At 39.5% G+C, this 21,041-nt stretch overlaps 2 protein-coding genes across 3 annotated transcripts; both read right to left on the reverse strand.

Annotated features, from left to right (window-relative positions):
- Positions 1 to 726: 726 nt before the first annotated feature.
- zgc:101664 (uncharacterized protein LOC450064 homolog) lies at positions 727 to 6,188 on the reverse strand. 2 transcript variants are annotated; one of them, XR_010924602.1, is made up of 4 exons: positions 6,094 to 6,188; positions 3,819 to 4,622; positions 1,436 to 2,083; positions 727 to 1,297 (listed from the first exon to the last, which is right to left on the reverse strand). XR_010924602.1 is itself a non-coding variant. In XM_067573627.1 (3 exons), the coding sequence occupies exons 2-3, from the start codon at positions 4,467 to 4,469 to the stop codon at positions 1,880 to 1,882; spliced, it is 855 nt and encodes a 284-aa protein (XP_067429728.1). In that variant the 5' UTR covers positions 4,470 to 4,622; positions 6,094 to 6,188; the 3' UTR covers positions 727 to 1,879. The 2 variants fall into 2 exon arrangements, 1 of the variants encoding a protein (XP_067429728.1); XM_067573627.1 differs by having other exon boundaries at positions 727 to 2,083.
- Positions 6,189 to 7,584: 1,396 nt separating this feature from the next.
- Positions 7,585 to 19,903, reverse strand: LOC137170343 (serine/threonine-protein phosphatase 2A catalytic subunit beta isoform). The gene is made up of 8 exons (XM_067573644.1): positions 19,470 to 19,903; positions 16,726 to 16,764; positions 14,899 to 15,069; positions 12,305 to 12,478; positions 12,062 to 12,151; positions 11,697 to 11,858; positions 9,306 to 9,424; positions 7,585 to 8,397 (listed from the first exon to the last, which is right to left on the reverse strand). Exons 1-8 carry the CDS (start codon positions 19,569 to 19,571, stop codon positions 8,325 to 8,327), a joined length of 930 nt encoding a protein of 309 aa, XP_067429745.1. The 5' UTR covers positions 19,572 to 19,903; the 3' UTR covers positions 7,585 to 8,324.
- Between the last annotated feature and the right edge of the window lie 1,138 nt (positions 19,904 to 21,041).

Consider the following 21,041-nt stretch of genomic DNA (forward strand, 5'->3'; position numbering starts at 1 on the left):
GTTTTATAATATCAAAACACCAAAAAACGTCATATCATGCTTCAGTTTTCAGCGGAAATCGCAATTTTTGTTAAATATTCATACAATACATTTACAGTCGCTTCCTTAATACTCTTACACCTTACATCTTCTTAGTTGAGATGTGTTATATAACAGCGTAAAGCGAAAAGAATTGACAAGTTCCTGTTGGCTTTCAGATTAAAGCGCACAGACGAACATGTGCTTCAACATTAGTGAAACTACAGACCAGCAGCGAGCAAATAACGAGGACTTCTGCTGGTTAATATATGAAATATGAAATAAATAAAATATTGTTTCCAGCAATCTTTCATCTGTGACGTTTATTCACAGCGTCAAAAACCTGCAGGAGTCATAAATACACGGATTTAAGAGATTACAGCCGATTACAGCTGGAGGCAGGGCACTGACGTCACATCCGGTAACCTAGATTTTAATGCAGTGTGCAGGACTGTCAAGACAAGGCTGCATAGCAACAAAAGAGTGTGTGTGTGTGTGTGTGTTGGAGGGGGGTGTACTGTATTCATGCTGTCCTCATTCATTCAGCTCTTATACAAGCACCACTGTGTGTGTGTGTGTGTAGCAGGTTTTCTTTCTGTCAGTGAAAAGCAGGGTGACTCCTGTATCATGTGACTCCTGCCGCAGCGTTTCCAGAACAAACTGCACCATCAGACGCACAGCTGGACGTTCGTGCATCATCACAGACACTTCTTTAAAATATTAAAATCTTTATTTACACCAGAGAGGCGCGACAGACACAAATCATTACATGTCCTCAAGTTCATAAATAAACAACACTGAGAAAATATGTTTGAGGGTTCAGTTCAGTTCATTCTGTACATTTTCATAAAATCTTAATGAAGTTTTGCACCTGAGGATTGAAGATTAGAGACACGAGAAAAAGTGATTCTGAGAATAATATCAGAACTCCAATCAATTTTTCACACGTGGCCCTAATCTACCGTATGTTTTCATGAAAAAAAAAAAAAAAAAAGATCAAAATTAAACAGCACTTTAGAGGTTTTCTATTCACTAGCTTAATAAATATTGTATGTAGGCTGAATTTCTGATTATGTTTAAAAAAAGGTCTGCACACATTAACTTTCACATTGTTGTTGTTAAAATGTGAAAATAATATTGATATTATGCTGTTAGCGCCCCCTACAGGCTACACTGTTCATCACAGCCACAATGTAAATGTTTTCTCTTTAATTAATTAATTATTCGTGTAGTCCGTTAAATGTCAGCGAATTGAGACGACTGTCAATCCCACGTTACTCTTCAGAATGTCTGAAACCTAAAGATAATGATAAGATAACGGTTTATTATCATAGAAGAGTAAGAAAAACAGAAAATATTCACATTTTGGAAGCTGGAGCCACTGAATGTTTGTCATTTTTGCTCCAAAAAAATGTACCTAAACGATTTTCTGTCAAACGACTAGTCAGCTGATCGTTGCAGCTCAACTTTTATGTGTCGCCTCTTATTGTTTGTCTGTTTTTGTGTGTTGAAAATGTTTGATGTCGGACTCTCAGAGCAGCAGCTCCTGGTGTGAGTTTTACCACCTGATCAGGTCCCAACAAAGTATTGATAAAAGGGTTTTGGATTATCTAACTTTCCCCCCCGACTGTATCGTCTGCGTGTTTATTGAGGATGTTAAACTTCTCAAGCAGAAGAGAAAAAACTCATCACTGAAATCATATTTATAGTGACGTCAATGGTGTGTTAAGTGTGTATTCACATTGTTATAATGAAGAGATTGTCGGTACATAATGTTTTTTTCCTCAAATGCTGAGTGTGATCACAACATCTGGACCAGTAAACATGTTAATCTGAGATAACGTGAGTCAGTGTTTCTCCTCTACATGCTGAAGACGTCTCCCAGTCTGTGAACCGCCAGGCTGATCCTCCCCGACAGCCGCAGCTCGTCCTTCAGGAAACGTCCCACCTGCTCGGAGCAGAGGACGTCGCAGAACACCCAGATCTCCGCCCGCTCCCTCTGGATGTTGGCGTTGCACGTCGGCAGTCTGGAGCTCCGGACGAACCGGTTCAGAGCTCGCCACACCTGGAGGGAGCGGGGCGAGAACAGGTGAGGAAGGAGGAGGGAAAGATGACATAACAAAACGATGAAGCGTGAAAAAAATGAGACATAAAGGTCAAGAAGGAGAGGAAGAAACATTATTAATAATAATCTGCATTTATTTTGATAACTGATTGTTTGAGTCCCTTTCAAAGTAAAACTACCAAACACCCTCAGATACAGCTGGTTAATTAATTAAACAACCACTGACTGTACATAAATATGGACGACGCGTCTCAACTTCCTGCCGCTGTGCAATAGTGAAGCCAAAATATCTCCTCTCCGGGAGCCGCCATCTTGCTTGTGTCACATTTTGGGGCCAAAGTCTGTCAATCGTGATGTCACACCCAAACATCAGCGTGATAAGAACAAACTATAATGACAGAAACCATGTTTGGGAAAGTCGTATCTACCGGGTGGAGATCCAGATGTTTTGGCTTCACTTTTGAGGAGCCGTCATGGCGTCCATGTTTATATACAACCAACGGTTCCAGACATAATTTAAAACTCCGCTGCAACAATGAGTCAATTGATCGACTAGTTGACAACTATTAAATTCAGTTATAACAGTCAGATTTTAAGAAAAAATGCTAAATGTTTCTGGTTGCAGCTTCTTAAATGTGAATATTTGCTGGTTTCTTTAGTCAGACAGTAAACTGAAGATCTTGTGGACAAAACAAGATGTTTGAGGACGTTGTCTTAGACTTTGGGAAACACCGATCAACGTTTTTCACAAGTGTACATGTTGTCACTTGATACTGGGAGGTTCTGAGAACAGCGGAAAACTACGTCAAGGACAGATAAAGATCCGCAGATCCACCAGACTGAAACATAAACACACACAGTGACGCCGGCGTTTACAGGAAACAACAATCCCACTAATCTGTCAACATCACCGTGTCTGATACAGATGTTCTCAAGTCCGTCCAGGAGCCGGCAGATGTTCATATGTTGTAACTGATCTATTAATCACACGTTTAACCGTTACATCTACAGGTCCACGTTTATTTAATCCATGAAATGTTGAAAAAATATAGGGGGAAAAAATGTCCATGGTGATCAATTTAGGGGCTGCAACTGATTATTATTTCCATTATTGATCAATCGATTTGTTGTTTGGGCCATAAAATGTCTCAAGATGACGTCTTCAAATGTTTTGTTTTGTCCACAACTCAAAGATCTTCAGTTTACTGTCACAGAGACTAAAGAAACCTGAAAATATTCACATTTAAGAAGCTGAAATCAGAGAATTTGGACATTTTCTTCTCGAAAAATGACTTAAATTGATTATCAGAATAGTTAGCGATTAATGTAATAGTAATCTAACTAATCGATTAATAGACTAATTGTCTACTTCAATGGGCTTGTTTTGTTCGACCAACAGTCAAGAGCTTAAAGATATACGACTGACTGTCATATATGTCAAAGAAAAAGAGCAAAACTCACATTTAAGAAGCTGAAAGCAGAGAAAGTTTTGTGATTTAGCTTGAAATCAACATTTGTTCCATAAAATGTCAGAAAATGGTGAAATGTTTTGTTTTGTCCACAACTCAAAGATCTTCAGTTTACTGTCATAAAGACTAAAGAAACCAGAAAATATTCACATTTAAGAAGCTGGAACACTCGGAGAGAGACGATGATAAATTAAATGGATTAATCAGCTGATGGTTTCAGTTCTACACAGGATAAAACAGACGTGTCAGCTGCTGAATCTACCGACCTGTTCGATGTCCTTCGCCTCCCCGCAGTTGTGCTCACCGATTACCCATCTGACCCTCTGGCGGAGGTGGAGACTGTGGACGGAAACCATGTGACGGTACCGTTTGGACAGCGACTGCGAGCTCTGCAGCGGGACGCTTTTCTGTGCAGAGACGCTCCAGGACCGTTTGACCGGCGAGTCTGTGACGGAGACGCCGTCTCCGTGTTTGTCAGGAGACGCTCTGGTGACCGTCTCTCCGTCTGGTCTGTTAAAGAGCGAAGCCGGAGGAACGTTTTCTGACACGCAGACGCCGTCTCCGGGCGCTCTGGTGGCCTCTGCGTGTGGACGACCATGACGTCTTTCGGCGAGACAGTTGTCGACTTTGGGTTTTTGTAGTTTGATTTCTGCGAGGGGTTCGGTCACGGCCTCCGCTGTGTGAGCGTGCGGCCGGCTGTCAGAGGCGAGGATCTGATCCGAGGCGGTGATGATAGGAGGCGGTTTGGCGGGTCTGATGGGCAGGTTGCTTCCTGCGGCGGCGGCGGCGGGGAACCAGGGGGTGAAGACCGGAGGAGGCCGACAGGGAAAAGGCTCCAGAAGCTTCTGTGTCTTCTCTAACAGAGAGCCGAGACCGTCAGCTGATCCAGGCTGATAGTGCAGAACCACATCCTCCATACAGACGGACGAAGATCAGAGGACTGACTGCATCCCCCTCCTCCTCCTCCTCCTCATCTTCATCTTCATCCTTATGATGATATCACTTCAGTCAGACATGCAGGGGATGATGGGAAGACGGTGGGAGGCAACGCAGTTTAGTCCAAATAAAACCTGTGAAAATTCAAGCAGAAGTTCATTTATTAACGTTTGTTCTGGAGCTGCAACGACAGTAAATTAATCTGCAACTGTTTTGGGTTTAAGACAGACTTGAAAAATTGTGAACTCGTCCTTTAAGTCGTTGGCATGACGTCTTCCCTGAAGTGTGTCTGTTTCTTGTCATGAGGTTTCTTCACTTTTTCCCCATTTGAGGGTTTTTAAGGGAGTTTTTCTTCATTTGAATCGAGGGTCTAAGGACGGATGAGGATGTTGTTCTGCTGTACTGACTGTAAAGCCTCCTGAGGCAGATTTGTGATTTCGGGCTTTACAAATAAAAACTGACTTGACTGATGACTTCCTTTTCTTTCTGTGGTTGTCAGGAGATTTACAGGAAACTGACTTTATCTTTCTTACTAATAAAGTGAGAGAAGTCACGTTCAGACTGCTCCATAAATTCTACTCGGCTAAATCGTTTCCTCTTAAATACAAAAAACAGACATCGATACCTGTTGTTCATTTGGTGAAACCAGCACCGACACACCTGGACATCTGCTCTAGTCTGACGTTCTCAACTTTATTCAAATGTATTTTCTATAATCTATTATCTGTTTTGCCAAATTTCACAAACATAACTGTAAGTTCAATAAGTGGAGGCCCCTCCAGCCTGTACTTTGCTTCTCTTAAGTCTTCCACAAATGTTAAAGCTATGAAAAATGTGCTTTTATTTACATTAACAGTGCTTCTAAAAGATCTGTGTTGATTTATATTTATTTAAAATCTTTTTTTTTCTTCTTTACTATTTATTAATTTATGCTGCTCCCTTTGCTCGTTATATTTTCTTATGTGTGTATTATTGATCTGTTATTCATGCCATGTCTGTGTGCTCTGGTTTAAATTAATATGTTGTTTTGTAATTTGTGGTTTGTTAAATAAAGTTTGGAGGGAAAACTGCTGATATACAGGAAGCACAAAGTAATATGATACAGCATTAAAAAAACAACAATTAATTCATCTGTATGAATGAGCTGCAAATATATTATATTTATATTACATTTACATTATATTTACAGTTAATATAACATACATTGTGGCTATTGACAGATACAGAAATCAACCGCAGTATTTCGTACAATAACTTTAACTCTAAATCCTGATTTAAATATTAATGGTCGGTAATATTTCGTATTGTTTGTCGTTTGTATTTTTTTATAATTTAATTGATTGTTACAGTCTAGAAATACAGACTCAAAATAACGATTAAAGTAGGAGCCGGTTCCTGGTCGACAGCCCTGTCAGGTAGCTAACGCTAACTAGTTGTTTTTAGCTTATTATGCTAACTGTTAGCTAACGGCGGCTAGATTCACTAACTGACGACAGAAACCAACAGACGAACACAACCGACATTTGTTTTTAATTTCTGCAGACAGACATCGGTCATCACAGAAACTCCTCTGATGCGGAACAGTGTTAATAATAGAAAACAAACCTTTTCATTAGCTGACTGTGGTCGTCTGTGTCCGCCATCAATGAGTTAACATGGAGACGTTAACTGTGCGCGTCCCGTGAACTCTCGCGAGAGTTGAAACAAACGGCAGCTTCAGTTTAAAGGTTTTATTCTTTGTTTTAAGATTCACTGAATATAGAAAAAAATCTTTTAAATCCCTGATAAAATCGGAATTTCATCCCTAATCATATAATCTCCCTGCTAGGTGCTATTAAATTAGTTTTAACATTTAACTAATATATAACTGAATTTATATAAATTGAATTTTATTAAAAGCAAAATTAGAATAAAATTAAAAATGTATATTTAAAATTGACACGTGATAGATTTTCACAATAAATGTTACAAGAAAATAAATGTTGGGAACATCACTTTTATATTTCCTTTATTATTATTATTATTATTATTTTATGGTGTTTTATTTAATTTTATTGTCATTATCATTTTAATTGTGCTTTCATTTAGTGTCATCATTCTAGTATTTTATATGCATTTCCATATATTTTGCACATTTATCTGTTTTATATTCAAGGTTTGGTCTTTTAAATTTTACCTGCTTTATATGTTTATTTCTTTTATTTGCATCTTATTTGTTTACATATTAATTTATTTATTTTCCTTTGCTCTTCCATCTTTTTCAATTCATTTTTTTTTTGTGCTGCTTTGTTCAAACTATCAGCTGTAAGACATCAAACGTCAGCCGAGCTTCTGCAGCTCTGTTCTCACAGTTTTGTTGACTTTGGCTACAAATAAAAGTTTCCTGCAACCAACAAAATATTGGATTATTGATTACAGAACATTCCTGTTAGAGGTTCCTCAGGTGTGAAGCTGCTTCCTGTTTCTTCCGTTCTGAACTGTGGAGCAGCCTCCACTCAGATCTCACAACAGCAGCCTTGATAGTTATAAAAAGAAATTAAAGACCAACCTTTTTAATTAACTTTACTGGTATCATTGTTAATATTATATTGTATTGTGACCAAACTGTTTTGTTTGTTTTCATTTTTCTGTTTATTTTTGTAATCAAACTTTTTTTTTTTTTTAAACTTATTTTCAGTTGATCTTGTTTTGAAAGGCACTTTGGGCTGCATCTGTGCATGAAAAGTGCTAATCAACTACAATTATTATTATTATTATTATTATTATTATTAGGTCAGCTGTTACTTACGCTTTAGTTTGGCTTTTCAAAATAAAAGTATTTTTTGGAGGCATTTTCACCAAGTCATAAAGTTGTTTGATAAAATGATGTCATGTCTGAGCAATGATCACAAATGAGCTAAAAAAAAAACAACCAAAACAATTAAATTTAAACATCAACTGTTTTGTTCAGTAAAGAACAAAGTTTGAAACATTTAAACTATAAATATTAACACTTCAGATTCACCACCGTCCATCATCCATCTTTCACTCTTTAATCACAGAAAACACATTAACATTAGAACTAAAAACTAAAGAAACCACACTGACGCAGCCCCGTAGTTTGTCAATAGGACATTTTATTTTATACGTCTGTTGTCTTTATTCAAATTACAGTAATATACTTGCTGAGATGACCACCGGCTGCAGCCTGGACAGCTAAAACTGACAGCTGTACTACTTGAAGCAAACTTTTTTTTTTTTTCTTTTTTTTTGTCTTCTTTTTTAAAATTATCTTGCAACAGAAAAAAGCACATATGCCATGAGATGTGTGGTGGTGTTGGTGGTGGTGACGTCAGGTAGGTAGGGTTATAGTGCTGGTCTAAAAAAAAAAAAAAAAAGAAAAACAAACAAAAACAAAAAAACAAAATGAAGGAAAAAAACCTTGCGCGTTGTACATGTTGTAAAAGGATCAGAATATGGCACATTTGGTCCACGTTGGTAGTTTTATTATCTCGTTTTCAAACATGTAATAAACAAAAAAAAAAAAAAAGAAAGAAAACAGATCATAGTTGTACGTGTTGTTTTTTTCCCCAGAAGCACAGCATTAATGACAGCATATTGAAAACACGACTGTAGAGGGGGCCGCTCTTTAAGTTTCTCTTTTCTTTTAAAATCTTGAACTTATCAGCCAATTGTTTGTTTCTATTCTCCCTGGTACAGTATTATTATTATTAATATCTTCTTTCCATCCAAAATGAAGTGGGGGGGGGGGGCAGGGTGTGGGAGGTGGAGGGGTGGGGGGGCAGGGGAGTGGAGCTTCGTGGATGATTGACAAGGGGGGGATGGCTTTTGAACATTCACAGGAAGTAGTCAGGAGTGCGTCTGGTCACGTGGGGCTCGCCGCGGCGGGGGGCGGGGTCAAACTGAAGGCTGAAAAAAAGGAAAGCAGAAAAGGTTCGTTAGTGATGATTTCTGTCCACCTGGTGAATGTAAATCCAATATTCACTAGTCTAGTCTACAGCTAACTGTCTGTTAGCTGCTGAGCAGGAAGTGTACAGCAGCTTTTTAGAGCTTTTATTCTGAAAACGACGCTATGAGAGCCCTGAGAGCGAACCAGAACAGTAAAGTTGCAGCCGGACAGATAAACAATGAGCTGAAACTCACTATAAAAGTCTCTGTAGGTTCATCACTATGAGCCACGACCGACACATTACACACTGACAGATCAGTGTTATTATTAAGTTATTGATTATAGCTGCTTTAAACGAGGCTGCACCATTAAAACTTGTCTTAGCAAGTAAACATCTGTCCAATCAAAATCCATCAACATGCTATAAACTTCTAAAAATGAGTTTTGGGGGCAAAAAAAAGTACAAATTTCATCACTGCGTCTTATTTATATTTATATAAATGGAGAAATGAGTGTTTCAGAGTTCGTTGTCTGTGTGATGCAAACAGTTTTAACAGATGTGTAAATCTCCAGTAAAGTAAACCTGTTCTAACTAGTTCAGAAGTCCATGACAAACAGCTGTGATCTGAGGCTACAGTTGGAGACATTTAGACTGGTCATAGCAGGAAGTGCACATTAATAACATGAATCATGTTTCCATTTCCATGTGCAGGTTTCAGGCCGACTCACTGTGTAAATAGTCCGACTCACAGATGTAATTACAGCGGTTTATGAGACTCCAGCTACTTTATTTTTGACTGATAATAAAACGTTAAGACCCACAATATAAATATTTTACACACCATGTAAGAACAAAACTTATAATTAATCAAATAAATGTGTCGTCCAGCCCTTCCTGAAACCTTTTTTTTAAGCTTTGTGTACTTACAAAGAGTATTTGAGGGTGTCGTCCAGTTCCATGATGGCTGCCTGGTTTCCACAGCGGTAGCAGTAGTTTGGAGCACTAAAGATGGTCACCACGTTCTTGTCATGGCCCCAGTTGTAGCCCTGAAGGAAACCACAACACACGTTATTACACACCAGATATCCTGCTGTGACACGTCGGCCAGGTTTCCCCTCCAAAAAAAAAAAAAAAAACAGGTTTTAAATCTGAAGGGACTTCCTGGTTCTCACTTCCTGTGAGGAGCCGGAGTCACATGACGCAGAGGTCTGATGACATCGAACACGTTAGTGGCTGAACATCACCAGCGTGTGACCGACTTTGCTCCGAAATCAGCTGTGAAACTAACAGCTGATTAATCAATAAGAGGACTGAGACTCTGTATCAAAATTTCAATAATCGATTGTTGTGATTAATGCCATTATTGATTAATCTGTCAATGATTTTCTTTAAACAACTTCCCAGAGCACAAAGTGACGACTTTAAACTGATCAGATTAAATCCCAAAAATATTTCATTTACTATCATATTTAATAAAAACAAAACAGTGAATCCGAGTAACTCAGAAGCAGCAAATGAATTGATTTTCTTTCTTTTGAAGTTTTTCAAATTAAAAGTCCTTCTGTTTGTTTTTCTCATCAGAGTCAACGAGGAATAAACAGAATCTTTATTTCTTCTATTTTATAGACAAAACCATTAATTATAAAAATAACCAAACAGTTGCCGCTTCTGGTTTAAACACGAGGTCATTAGTGTCTTGATCTAAGTGGGTTTTTTTTGTAGTTTATTTTTTTATTGGAGGGATAAAGCCATAGTTTAAAGTGGAAAACAGTCATATTGTTAATAATTAAACAGTTCAGTGACTGTTTATCGACAAACATCTGAAACAATCTGATCAACTTTTCGATCAGTTAAAGTTTACAACAAACTGATTCTGCTTTTATTAAATATTTTCTTCTGTTATGAAATAAAAAATAAAATAAAAACGTGTGACTGAATCTCATCTGAACATAAAAGTGTGTCGGGTCACACGGATCAACAGTGGGAGTGAAACTGGTGCACAAACTGGGATGAAGGAGCACTGCAGCCGTGTAACTTTATATCACGTTGCCATGGAGACGCCACTCTCAGGTTTTTTGGGGAAGCGGTCCGTCCACTCGTGTCCGTGTGGGTGTTTATGTGCCGACTTGATGGAAATAAACTCAAAAAAGACCAAAGTTTAGCAGCTCACATTTCTGTGATAGTTTTTCATCTGTACTCCGTCGACACCTCAGGTTCCTTTAATGCATTTCTACACAAAGCATTATGGGAAATCTGAATCACCTGGGCAGACGTGAACGCACTGAAACATCCTCCAGCTCAGGACGGAGTATTAAAGGAACAGTTTGACAGTTTTAGGGCAGAAAGTAACGATTATTTTTCATTATCGATGAATCTGTCGTTTCTTTTCTCGATAAACAGATCAGTCGTTTGGTGAAAAATGTTGATCAGTGTTTCCTGAAGCCCGAGACGACGTCATCAAATGTCTTGTTTTGTCCACAACAAAGAAACTAGAAAATATTCACATTAGAGAAGCTGAAATCAGACAATTTGGACGTTTTTGTCCAACGTCCAAAATGATGTAAAACAATCGATCAATCATCAAAACAGTTGGCAACTAATCAATTAATCGACTAATCGTTGCAGCTCTAAGCAGTTTATTCACTTTCAGCCGGCAGCCGGTTAGCTTAGCTTAGCATAAAGACTGGAAACCAATGGAAACAGCTAGCCTGGTGCTGCCTGAGGGAAACTAAACCTGCATATCAGCACCTCTAAAACTCACTGACACACCTCTAAAACTCACTGATACGCCTCTAAAACTCACTGATACGCCTCTAAAACACACTGATACGCCTCTAAAACACACTGATACGCCTCTAAAACTCACTGATACACCTCTAAAACTCACTGATACGCCTCTAAAACTCACTGATACGCCTCTAAAACTCACTGATACGCCTCTAAAACACACTGATACGCCTCTAAAACACACTGATACGCCTCTAAAACTCACTGATACGCCTCTAAAAACACGAGTAGTGGTTTCATTTTTACTCTCCTTATACGCACTTAAAACAAACAGTTATATTGAGTAAACAGAAACGTTTGTGTCTTTTGGATCCTAAACTGTTGTTTTTGGGAGTTATTCTGCAGCGTGTGATGCTACAGCTACTTCCTGTTTACATAGTTGATTGCTTTTAACTGGGTGGAGCCTCAGATGTTCCCTAGCAACCAATTCAAACATCACCAAAGTCTTAACAAGCCGAGACATTCCTCCAGTTTTTATCTGATTCAGTTAATCAGTAGTTTGAACACAGACTCGGCGGTGGATTTATTTACCTCCATGACGAGCTGATGGGCGCGGGACACCAGAGTGAGGCCGTTGGCGTGGTTGAAGGTTTCAGAGATGTCCTGTCCGAAGGTGTAGCCGGCACCTCGGGGGGAAATACCCCACCCACCGCGGTCATCGGGGTCAGACCACAGCAGGTCACACATGGGGCCCTGAGAGGGAGGAAGAGGAGGAGTTTACTTCTTCTACCTGTATTAGACACTGTTTAAATGTATCTTTATTGAGAGGAAGCTTCCCAGTACAACCAACAGACAATCACACACACTTCTTTGTACTGACGTCCTGTGTTGACAGCCTGTGTGTGTGTGTGTGTGTGTGTGTGTGTGTGTGTGTGTGTGTGTGTGTGTGTGTGTACCTCATGTGGGACTTCTTGCAGGCGGTCCAGAGCTCGTATGTGATCCAGAGTGTCTATGGAGGGAGACAACCCTCCGTGGAGACAGAAGATCTGAAACAAACAAACAAACAAAAAAAAAACACACAATGATGGAACAATGTCGCCACAACATCCTGTAACATCCCATAATAAAAAGAGGAAATACAGGCAGGGTAAAAAATAGAAAGAGCGGTTCCGGCGCTACATGAGGATCGGGTCTCCCACCTGTCCGTCGACCAGCGCGGTGAGCGGCAGGTAGTCGAACAGGTCTGTGAAGTACTTCCAGACGTTGGCGTTGCCGTACTTCCTCAGGCACTCGTCGTAGAAGCCGTAGACCTGCGTGATCTGCCGCGACTCGTGGTTTCCTCGCAGGATGGTGATTCGCTCCTGGAAACGAACCTGAACGACAGAAACACCACAATAAATAAACTATTATAGATCTGACATTAACAACTATTTATTACCGATTAATCTGCTGATGGTTTTCCTGATGAATGAATTCATCTTTTGGTCTATAAAACACAAAGTTTACCGTCACAGAAAATAAAGAAAACCAGAAAAAGTTCATATTTGAGAAGCTGGAACCAGTTTTTACTTGATAACTTTATTGTTCTTATTTTTTTTTGAATTTTATTTTCTGTGCAACACTTTGAATTGTCCTGAGAAAATGTGTAACAACAATATATTTGTCTAAATTTGACATAATCTGAGCTGAACTAACAGCGCTGACACAATAAAATATCTAAACGACAGATTAATAACATTAACATGAGTCTTCACTTCCTGTGATCATGACGACGCAGAATCAGCTGATCAACGACATCCAACACAACAGTCAACATGAAGCCGATCAGCTGATCGGCTGCATGTTACTGATAAAAATCTGCTGATGCAGAAGTTTAAAGTATAAAACTACAGAATCATTATCGTAGTGATTTAACAGCTGTAAGAGTCCAATGATCATTTATACCTGATCAACATATTGATCAATAATCTGATCTGTGAACCTCAACACTGAGTATGAATTTATTATTTAATCACATGTTTCTTTATTTAAATCATAAGTTTATTTAGACAAAGTTCAACAACTTTTGGCTTCTTTTGATCAATAAAATGAATGATTGCTGGGTGTGTTCATTGGGAGACAGTGAGAACATCCAAACCAGCAACTTTTACTGGTTTGTTCTCTTTAATTTCATCTCCAACAACAAATCAATAATTACCAAGAGACGTTTTATCATTTGGTCTAATTTTTTATTGTATATAAGAAGGAATAAACCTAAAAAATACGTAATTTCCTACAATGTATGTAATGAAAACGTGTTACATCATTTATGTGATATTCATTGAGCCTCTTTTATTTTTGTCTTTGCAGTTTATTTTTATTACTTAACTGGTAACTTCCTCTATTTGTTCTGTTAGTTCTGCTTCTTCTTCATTCATTGGTTTCAATTTTAATTACTAAAAGGATTAATTATCATTATTATAGTACAGTGTGTGTGTGCAGTCGTTTCCTGAACCTGATGTCGGTGTTTTACTCGCCGTCAGCTGGTTTCAGCTGTGAAACGGTTGTAAAACTCTCAACACAGAGACTGAAAACAGCAACATCCTGACGTCTAAATCGCAGGAACCCGAGAAAAACGACATCGCAGACCTTTCGTGTTGGTTTCCTCTTGTTCTTGCGATTCGGGTCCGCGGTAACTGGAGGGTTTATTTTTAGCATCACTCAGGCAGATAAACAGGTTTTAGTGTCCTGCTTATCAGATTTGTCATGATGGACAATAAAATGTCAGCCGGCTCGTGGCCTCACAGACTCGCCGCCGCGTCCCTGCCGCTCAGTTTACACCTTCAGCTTTACCGACAATCCATCCGACGTGATCAGATGTCAACGATCGGCTCGTTAATGGAGACTGGTTAGATGATAACGGGACTCCTTCTTTTTGAAAAGTGATGAAACTGTTATAGATGAGTAAATGTATCAGATATATCTAAATATAGATAACAGCTGGTTCATCATCGACATCAACAACAACTGGATGTCGAGTGACGGAGTGTTTTGGTCACGTCGGTGTTGTTGTTCATTCTCAAACAGAGACAGCATGATGTACGTTTTCTTTTCTTTCTTTACAGGTGAGATTTGAATGTCAGGAAACATCAGGAAGTGTCGTCGGCGGCTGTTTAACATCGATTCATAGAGTTAAATCTAGAAGCAGAGAATAACCTGGCCTGTAGTCCTCGCTGCTTTTATCTGACACTCGTAAGCAACGTGCGTCTTTATATGTGTGCTGAAGTGAAACAGAGCGGAAACCAAACCGGCTTCAACCGGCACGGCCTCGGCTGCTGCTCGGTAGCCACCGGGAAGTATCTCACATGACTTTAGAGAGAGAAAAACCCCTGCAGGATGTAAATAACGAGTCCACACTGAGTCCTCTGTTTGTTCTCGCAGCAGCTGGACAGAGATACGTGGAGTTAACCTGCCGTCCGTCATGTGTTTGATTCAAACGTTACAGCTGGTCGACTTATGGATGAATTTTTGTTGACTTAATGAGTTAAAGATCTCCTCCAGATGTGTTTGAAGAGAGATAAAAATACTCTGCTTGGGGTGATAAACTACATCTGATGTGGTTTTTCCACTAAAAAAAAAAAGAACAACATTTCCTCTTCGTCCCTCGGGTCAAATCCACAATCTCTGCATCTGTAAATATTGTTCATTTCATAAAGTTTTCCCCTGCTGGACACCAGATGTGTCTCCTCCTCCTCCTCCTCCTCCTCCTCTATGACACACTACCATCTGTTGTGACGACGGCGGCGGCGGTTACCTTTAGCGTGACGAGCAGCGTGACCGTCTCCACGGAGTAGTAGCCTCTGTCGACGTAGTCTCCCATGAACAGGTAGTTGGTGTCGGGAGACTTGCCTCCGATCTTAAACAGCTCCATCAGGTCGTGGAACTGACCGTGAACGTCGCCGCACACCGTCACCGGGCATCGCACCTGAAGAAGACACACACAAAACCACACACACGCTCGTCATCACACACACAAACATTTCTATGAAGACTTTCCTGAATTTTCCTGCTTTTGAAATGAAGCTTTAATTGATCAAAGACGTCCGGTAACGATCTAAACTAAAAGTTCTCTCACTGGCTTTTTGCTGCTTCTCCTTCATGTTTAAAGCCTGAAAATGAACGACTTTACAAACGTGTATTCTTATATTAGTTCAGTTCTGATCGTCATTAAAAGTCCTGAAGAAGCTGCTGGTTGGACGTTTAGTTGATCTGTTTCCACAGTAAAGTCATTATCTACAATAAGAATGAATTATTTAACCCTTTGAAAGATGATTTACAGAAAAGCAAAGCAGCAGAAACATTTATGCTACGCAAAGTTGTGTTTAAATCAGACTTCCTTCTAAACTTAACTGATTTTACTACAAATTATTGAATCATTTTTACGTCTTACGTCGGGACGATTAACCTGGTTACAATCGTTTGTGTTCAAATGATGAAGAGGAGGCGCGAGGAGACTTATGAAAGTCAGCACTTAAAACACTTAACATGACATCTAAACATGAACTGTCATCTATTCTAAAGTAAAACCTGCTGATGATGTCCAACAATAGATCAGAATCAACGATTTAACAGAAGTCTGAGTGACACGAAACAAGCCGACAGATAAACACAAGGCAGCTTCCTCAAATGATTTATCATTTCCTCATTAGAGACGACGTCCTTAAACACGACTAAAACACTGATTCGTTAGTTCAACGTGTGAAAACCGACACGATGGCGCTAAAAGACACGAGAGCTGTAAACGTCTGTGTTGTGAATGTGTTTAAGAGAGGACGAGTGTGACCCCGCGGCTCAGCTGAGACTCCGTTTGTTCTGTAAACAAGGTGCGATACTGTTCAGACTGCAAACACGCCGAAGGCAAAGACACCGAGAATCAGCGTAACATTTGCTTTTTGTTCTTTGAATATTAAAACACACACGTTGTTTAGAAATAGAAGAAACTTTGATTCAAAAGCAGCAGCTTGAGTTCACTGCTAACCAGTTATCATCCTGGTTAGTTTCAGAAACAATCTTCATCTTCTACGTTTCACCACCTTCAGTCTGAACTGTTGTTGTCGTCGTCTTCTGCTTCTCTACTTGTTGACTGTTTATTTGTTTGGAGACGACAACGCTAAATGATCTCAGCCGAGCGGATCACAGACGCGCTTATTTGTCGTTTCCTCGTATTTAAAAAGTTCATTTTCACTGTTTTGCTTTCTGTGCTGTGACTATAAAAACACTGCAGAGCTCCGACAAACATTTATGATCAATTCATTGTTATTAATCCATTTTAAATGTGTGAAATGAGCCTCCACATGTTACTAGAGCATGTGGTTTTGTTTACAACATGAATCAGGAAACTTACATGATAAATAACCTTCAACGCTAATTGATTATCTTAATTACTGATCCATTTTCTGACAATCAAATAATCCACTAAATACACCTAATGTTTTGCAGTTTTAGGTCCCGCTTTCCTGATTTTCATTCCGTTCTTTCCTGCTCTGTATTGGGATAATCTGTCGCTCGGGATCTGACTATGTGCTGGAAATCAATTGGGGTTGATGTTGAGCACAGACTGAAGCATTGTGGGAACTCTCACCTCCTGGACGTTGGACTCCTTGGTCAGGATCTCCTTGGCCTGCAGAAGAGGAGAGAGAAGTTTTCATTTCATTAGTGATCTTTTTTTAAAGAGGCTTATATCTATAAAAACCACGTCTCTCCAAGTGATCATGTGAGCAGACGGAAGGTTAAATAAAAACTCTTCAGACGTGGGGGGGGGGGGGGGGGGGCACACACACAAACAGTAACTTGTGTCATACGCGTCCGCATTTAGCCTCCGTGACGGACCGGGTGGGTTATTTTGAGCCCGCGTGACCTCGCAGGACACCGTAGTGTTTGAAATGAGTCGCTCATGAAAATGACAAGAATCACTTCATTGTGTCTTTCTGTTCGCTGATTAAAAAAAAAAAGTGTTTCTGATGCTGCTTGTGACCATTGTGAGCTTCTTACACATTTCTTTTGATTTCCTGATCTTATGCTCGCTGTTGAGCTCCGGGGCTGATGGGAACCAACTCCTCTCTGGGTTGAAAATGACAACGAGTCTTCCTGTATCAGCGTCACAAACTCATTTTATTTGCCGGCTAAAGCTTTCTGGTGTTTTTTAATCTACTAAAAGTTCCCTCCGTGAAAAACAGTTCAGCGCTAATTCAACCGACCTGTTCTTCTAGCTTTCACTGTAGAGCTGCAACTAATGTTTTTCCCCCCAAAATAGATTAAATTTTTATAATTGCTTTGTCTATAAAACGTCTGAAAATAGAAAAAACGTCCATCACAATTTCCCAGAACTTAAGACGACGCCTTCGATACTTTTATCAACAGTCCAAAATCCAAAAGATATTCAGTTTCTAATGATAGAAAAGCAATAAAACTCATTCAGTGATGAATGAATGTGATCGTTTCATGGCAACATTGGATTTTTATATGATTTTTTTGGGGGGAGTTTTTGGGGATTAATGTGATGATGTAACTTCATTGTTGATGTATTTCAGTCTCTGGATTAAAAAAACACTCACACAGACTTTCAAACCTGGTTGTTTTATCCATCAACAGTGTCTAAGATGATTTATCAGATAATACACTAAATAACAACATATACTCATATTGCGATTTCAATAACATAAACCACAATAGACTGTTTTATCCATGTTGCCGACCGCTGCCCACAACTGTCCGACCACAACAGGCTCTTCTGGAAAACGGGCAGCACTTCAACTCTGTATTAGCACAAGTTGTTTTAAACAGGTGGTCAGACATAATTAGCAATTTTAAGGCATCACTTAGGCCTCTGCTGAGTAGTGATGACCACTTATTATTACTACTATTATTATTATTAAACGTTTCATAAATTAAAGTATTTCTACAATAAAACTTACCATTTTTTTACACGTCTAGTGCTCTTGAAATGCTTATATAATCCGGTACTAGAGATGTGCCAGTGTACCGTTTTAAACTACACACCACACTGAAACATGCTGCCGGCATCAATACCACCAACCATTTCCATGACCGTCATTACTGTGATTATCGTTATTTTAAGAGGACATCCTGAACACAGAGCAGCTCTCTTTACATTGTTCAGCCACAGGAAAGAAGCTTTCTACCAGTCAAACAGTGTGTGGAGCTTTAACTACTAGCTTTTAAAAAATTGTGAACGGATACGTAGAAGCTGAGAGACACAGACACTGAGCTGCATTTAAAATCTTTCACTTAAGTCTGAAACTTCAAACAACAGCTTTTGTTTTACAGTATTTAAACTGGTGTTGATGTGGTGAAAGAGTCCAACAAAGCTGAAACATACAGACAGCTGTCCAGTGGACAGAATCACAGGTGATCATCGAGTCATTGAACTACATGTTAGCACAAACAGAGGGATTTAAGGGGAAACTTAATTGATTATCGTGATAATACTGTTTGCCGTGCTATTAAACCTAGTATAACCGTAGCATGAAGATTTGATCCCGGTACATCCGTAGCTGGTACCAATTGTTAGTTGATGCATCGCTGCTCAACTGAGCACTTTCAGTGGTTTAATTGAGGTTTTGAGTGTCTTTGATTCATTAGAGTCACTAAGAGCTAAAATAATTCATCCTCACATTCAGGAGAGGGCATGCATTCGGCTGCTGCTCGGAAATATAATTTGAGGCTATGGCTATAAAACGTGTTTTGACAACATGAAAAAGGTCGATGATGCAGAAAAGCTACCAAACCAGTTATTCTTAACTGGTGCAACAGACCTGAAGTGACGTCTGAACGGGAGGCTTCATGGGTTTATGCAGGTTGATCGATAAAGACAGGGCGCGGTGCAAATCATAACATGAGCAATCAATCATTGACGAATGTTCATGTTTCAACGCTAATATAATAATAAAATCTCCAGTATTAAATATCGTCTGAGTCCAGGTCTGTACGCTAAATGTGGCTGATAATAAGCGAACAATCAGTAAAATAGGCTCCGACTACTTGCTGGACATGATGTAAAAGATGCGATTCTAAGGCCCGAGCGTCCTGAGACGACGACTGTCGGAGAACCGCCCGTTTCTGATCCTTTTTAATTGGTCGAGTACTGCTTAGATGAACCCCCCTGTCGAAAATATCGGGTTCTTTCATAAAAAATTTAATTTCTATAGAGCTGTGGGGCGTCAGCAGCCCCGGGATGACTGGTCTAAGTCGGGGTGAAAATAGCCACCTAGCCGTTACTAAATTCCAGGAATTAGTCGGAGCCGCTTTCGCAATCTAGGCCACATTGAAAGCGAGGCCAATGGAGTCAGAATAAAACCCGCTTACCTTCTCGCAGAGTGTCCTGACTTGGTTTTCCGATAGCTGCTTACACTCGTTTAGCTGTTCGATCCATTGGTCTAATTCTTTAGTGAAAGATTTGTCTTCCATGACAGCTGCGGTAGCTCGCTGTGCTAGCTGTGTTAGCTACCTGAAAAAAAAAACTGGCCTGTTTCAACGCTAGCTGAGTTAGCCTTTAGCTCTAAGTATTGTTAACCCGCTCCGGTCCCGCCAAACCGGCTGCAAAATCAATGATAACACCTAAAATTAACGAGCCTCTCAGTCAACTTCTATCATGATAAATCACCGATGTTAAGTTACAGATGTTAAAAATCAGTGTATATCGCCCGGGGGAGTCAGAAGGGTCGAAAGTCCCCGATGCGACAGACCGTAGCGGCAGAAAGCAGCGGCGTCGCAGGGGCTAGCCGATATGCTAAAAGAGTTAGCCACAATAACATCCGGGCATTTCAGCAGCGCCGCGACTGCGCAGCAGCGACACCGCGTGGACAGAATGTGAGCTGCAGCCTGTTAAAGCGGCTGCCAACATAAGGTCCCGGGCCCACTAACGGGACGCAAAATAAATCTGCGAGGTCGCAAGATGAGCAACAAGAACTGTTACATGAGTTTTTAGTTTATATGTATATATATATATATATATATATATATATATATATATATATGTGTGTGTGTGTGTGTGTGTGTGTGTGTGTGTGTGTTTGTGTATATGTGAAATATATTTAATTACTAAAGTCCATTCTCAGTGTTTGTGCACCAGAGGCTTCAAGTTTCCACAACACACTTGTGCAAGTTGCATACTGGACCAAGACTGGCCTGGCTCCAAACAAGTATTACCAGCTAAATTAAAGTACTAAAGTAACAGTATTCTTTTGCAGAAAATAGGGCTGTGACTATTGAATACATTTAACAAAGTATATTATTAATACTGATGTATAAGCAGCATGTTGTAACTGCTTTATGAGGCTCACAAGATAAATCTGAGGGGTCATGAGATAGATCAGGTAGGACAGAAGAAAAAACAAAGTTCTGCTACATAAATATGGGTTAATTCAGGAACTTTTCTTTCATCTTTGCATTTTTGTGAAATATTGGAGAGTTTTTCCCTCTTTGGGCCTGAAACAGTTATTTATTTGAAACCATGTGAGGGGAAATGTCTCTTTAGTGGAACTGCTAACAACTCATAGACATCTGAAACGTGACAAAGAAACACAAATACACACTGATATTTTTTTATAAAGGGTCACAAGCCAAACAGTTTGTGAACCACTGGTTTAATATTTAACGATGCAGGGTAATTTATAATCTCATCAGTTATGTTATTTTATGGAAAATCTTCATCTGAAAAGTAACTAAAACTGTCAAATAAATGTAATGGGGTAGAAAGTACAATATTTCCCTCTGAAATGTAGTTGCGTAAAGTACAAGTTCCTCAAAATTGCACTTAAGTACAGTACTTGGTAAAAGTGCAGTCTGTGTGTCGCGATTTTAAAAATGTATAAGTATGAAACTCTTCAGTGGTTGGTTTGATTTGCAGTTCTGTCAGCATTAAAGTAGGAAGAAGAA

The sequence above is a fragment of the Thunnus thynnus genome, chromosome 2, assembly GCF_963924715.1.
Source record: "Thunnus thynnus chromosome 2, fThuThy2.1, whole genome shotgun sequence".
Classification (NCBI taxonomy): Eukaryota; Metazoa; Chordata; class Actinopteri; order Scombriformes; family Scombridae; genus Thunnus; species Thunnus thynnus.

What these genes read in the sequence shown, in the direction of transcription:
- zgc:101664 (XM_067573627.1), bottom strand. Translation starts at nt 4,469, where the DNA reads ATGGAGGATGTGGTTCTGCACTATCAGCCTGGATCAGCTGACGGTCTC. An exon ending in AGGCGAAGGACATCGAACAG is followed by an intron (nt 2,084 to 3,818) that starts GTCGGTAGATTC and finishes CGCTCCCTCCAG; the next exon opens with GTGTGGCGAGCTCTGAACCG.
- LOC137170343 (XM_067573644.1), bottom strand. Translation starts at nt 19,571, where the DNA reads ATGGAAGACAAATCTTTCACTAAAGAATTAGACCAATGGATCGAACAG. An exon ending in TCAGGACACTCTGCGAGAAG is followed by an intron (nt 16,765 to 19,469) that starts GTAAGCGGGTTT and finishes CCTCTTCTGCAG; the next exon opens with GCCAAGGAGATCCTGACCAA. An exon ending in CGCTGCTCGTCACGCTAAAG is followed by an intron (nt 12,479 to 14,898) that starts GTAACCGCCGCC and finishes TCTGTCGTTCAG; the next exon opens with GTTCGTTTCCAGGAGCGAAT.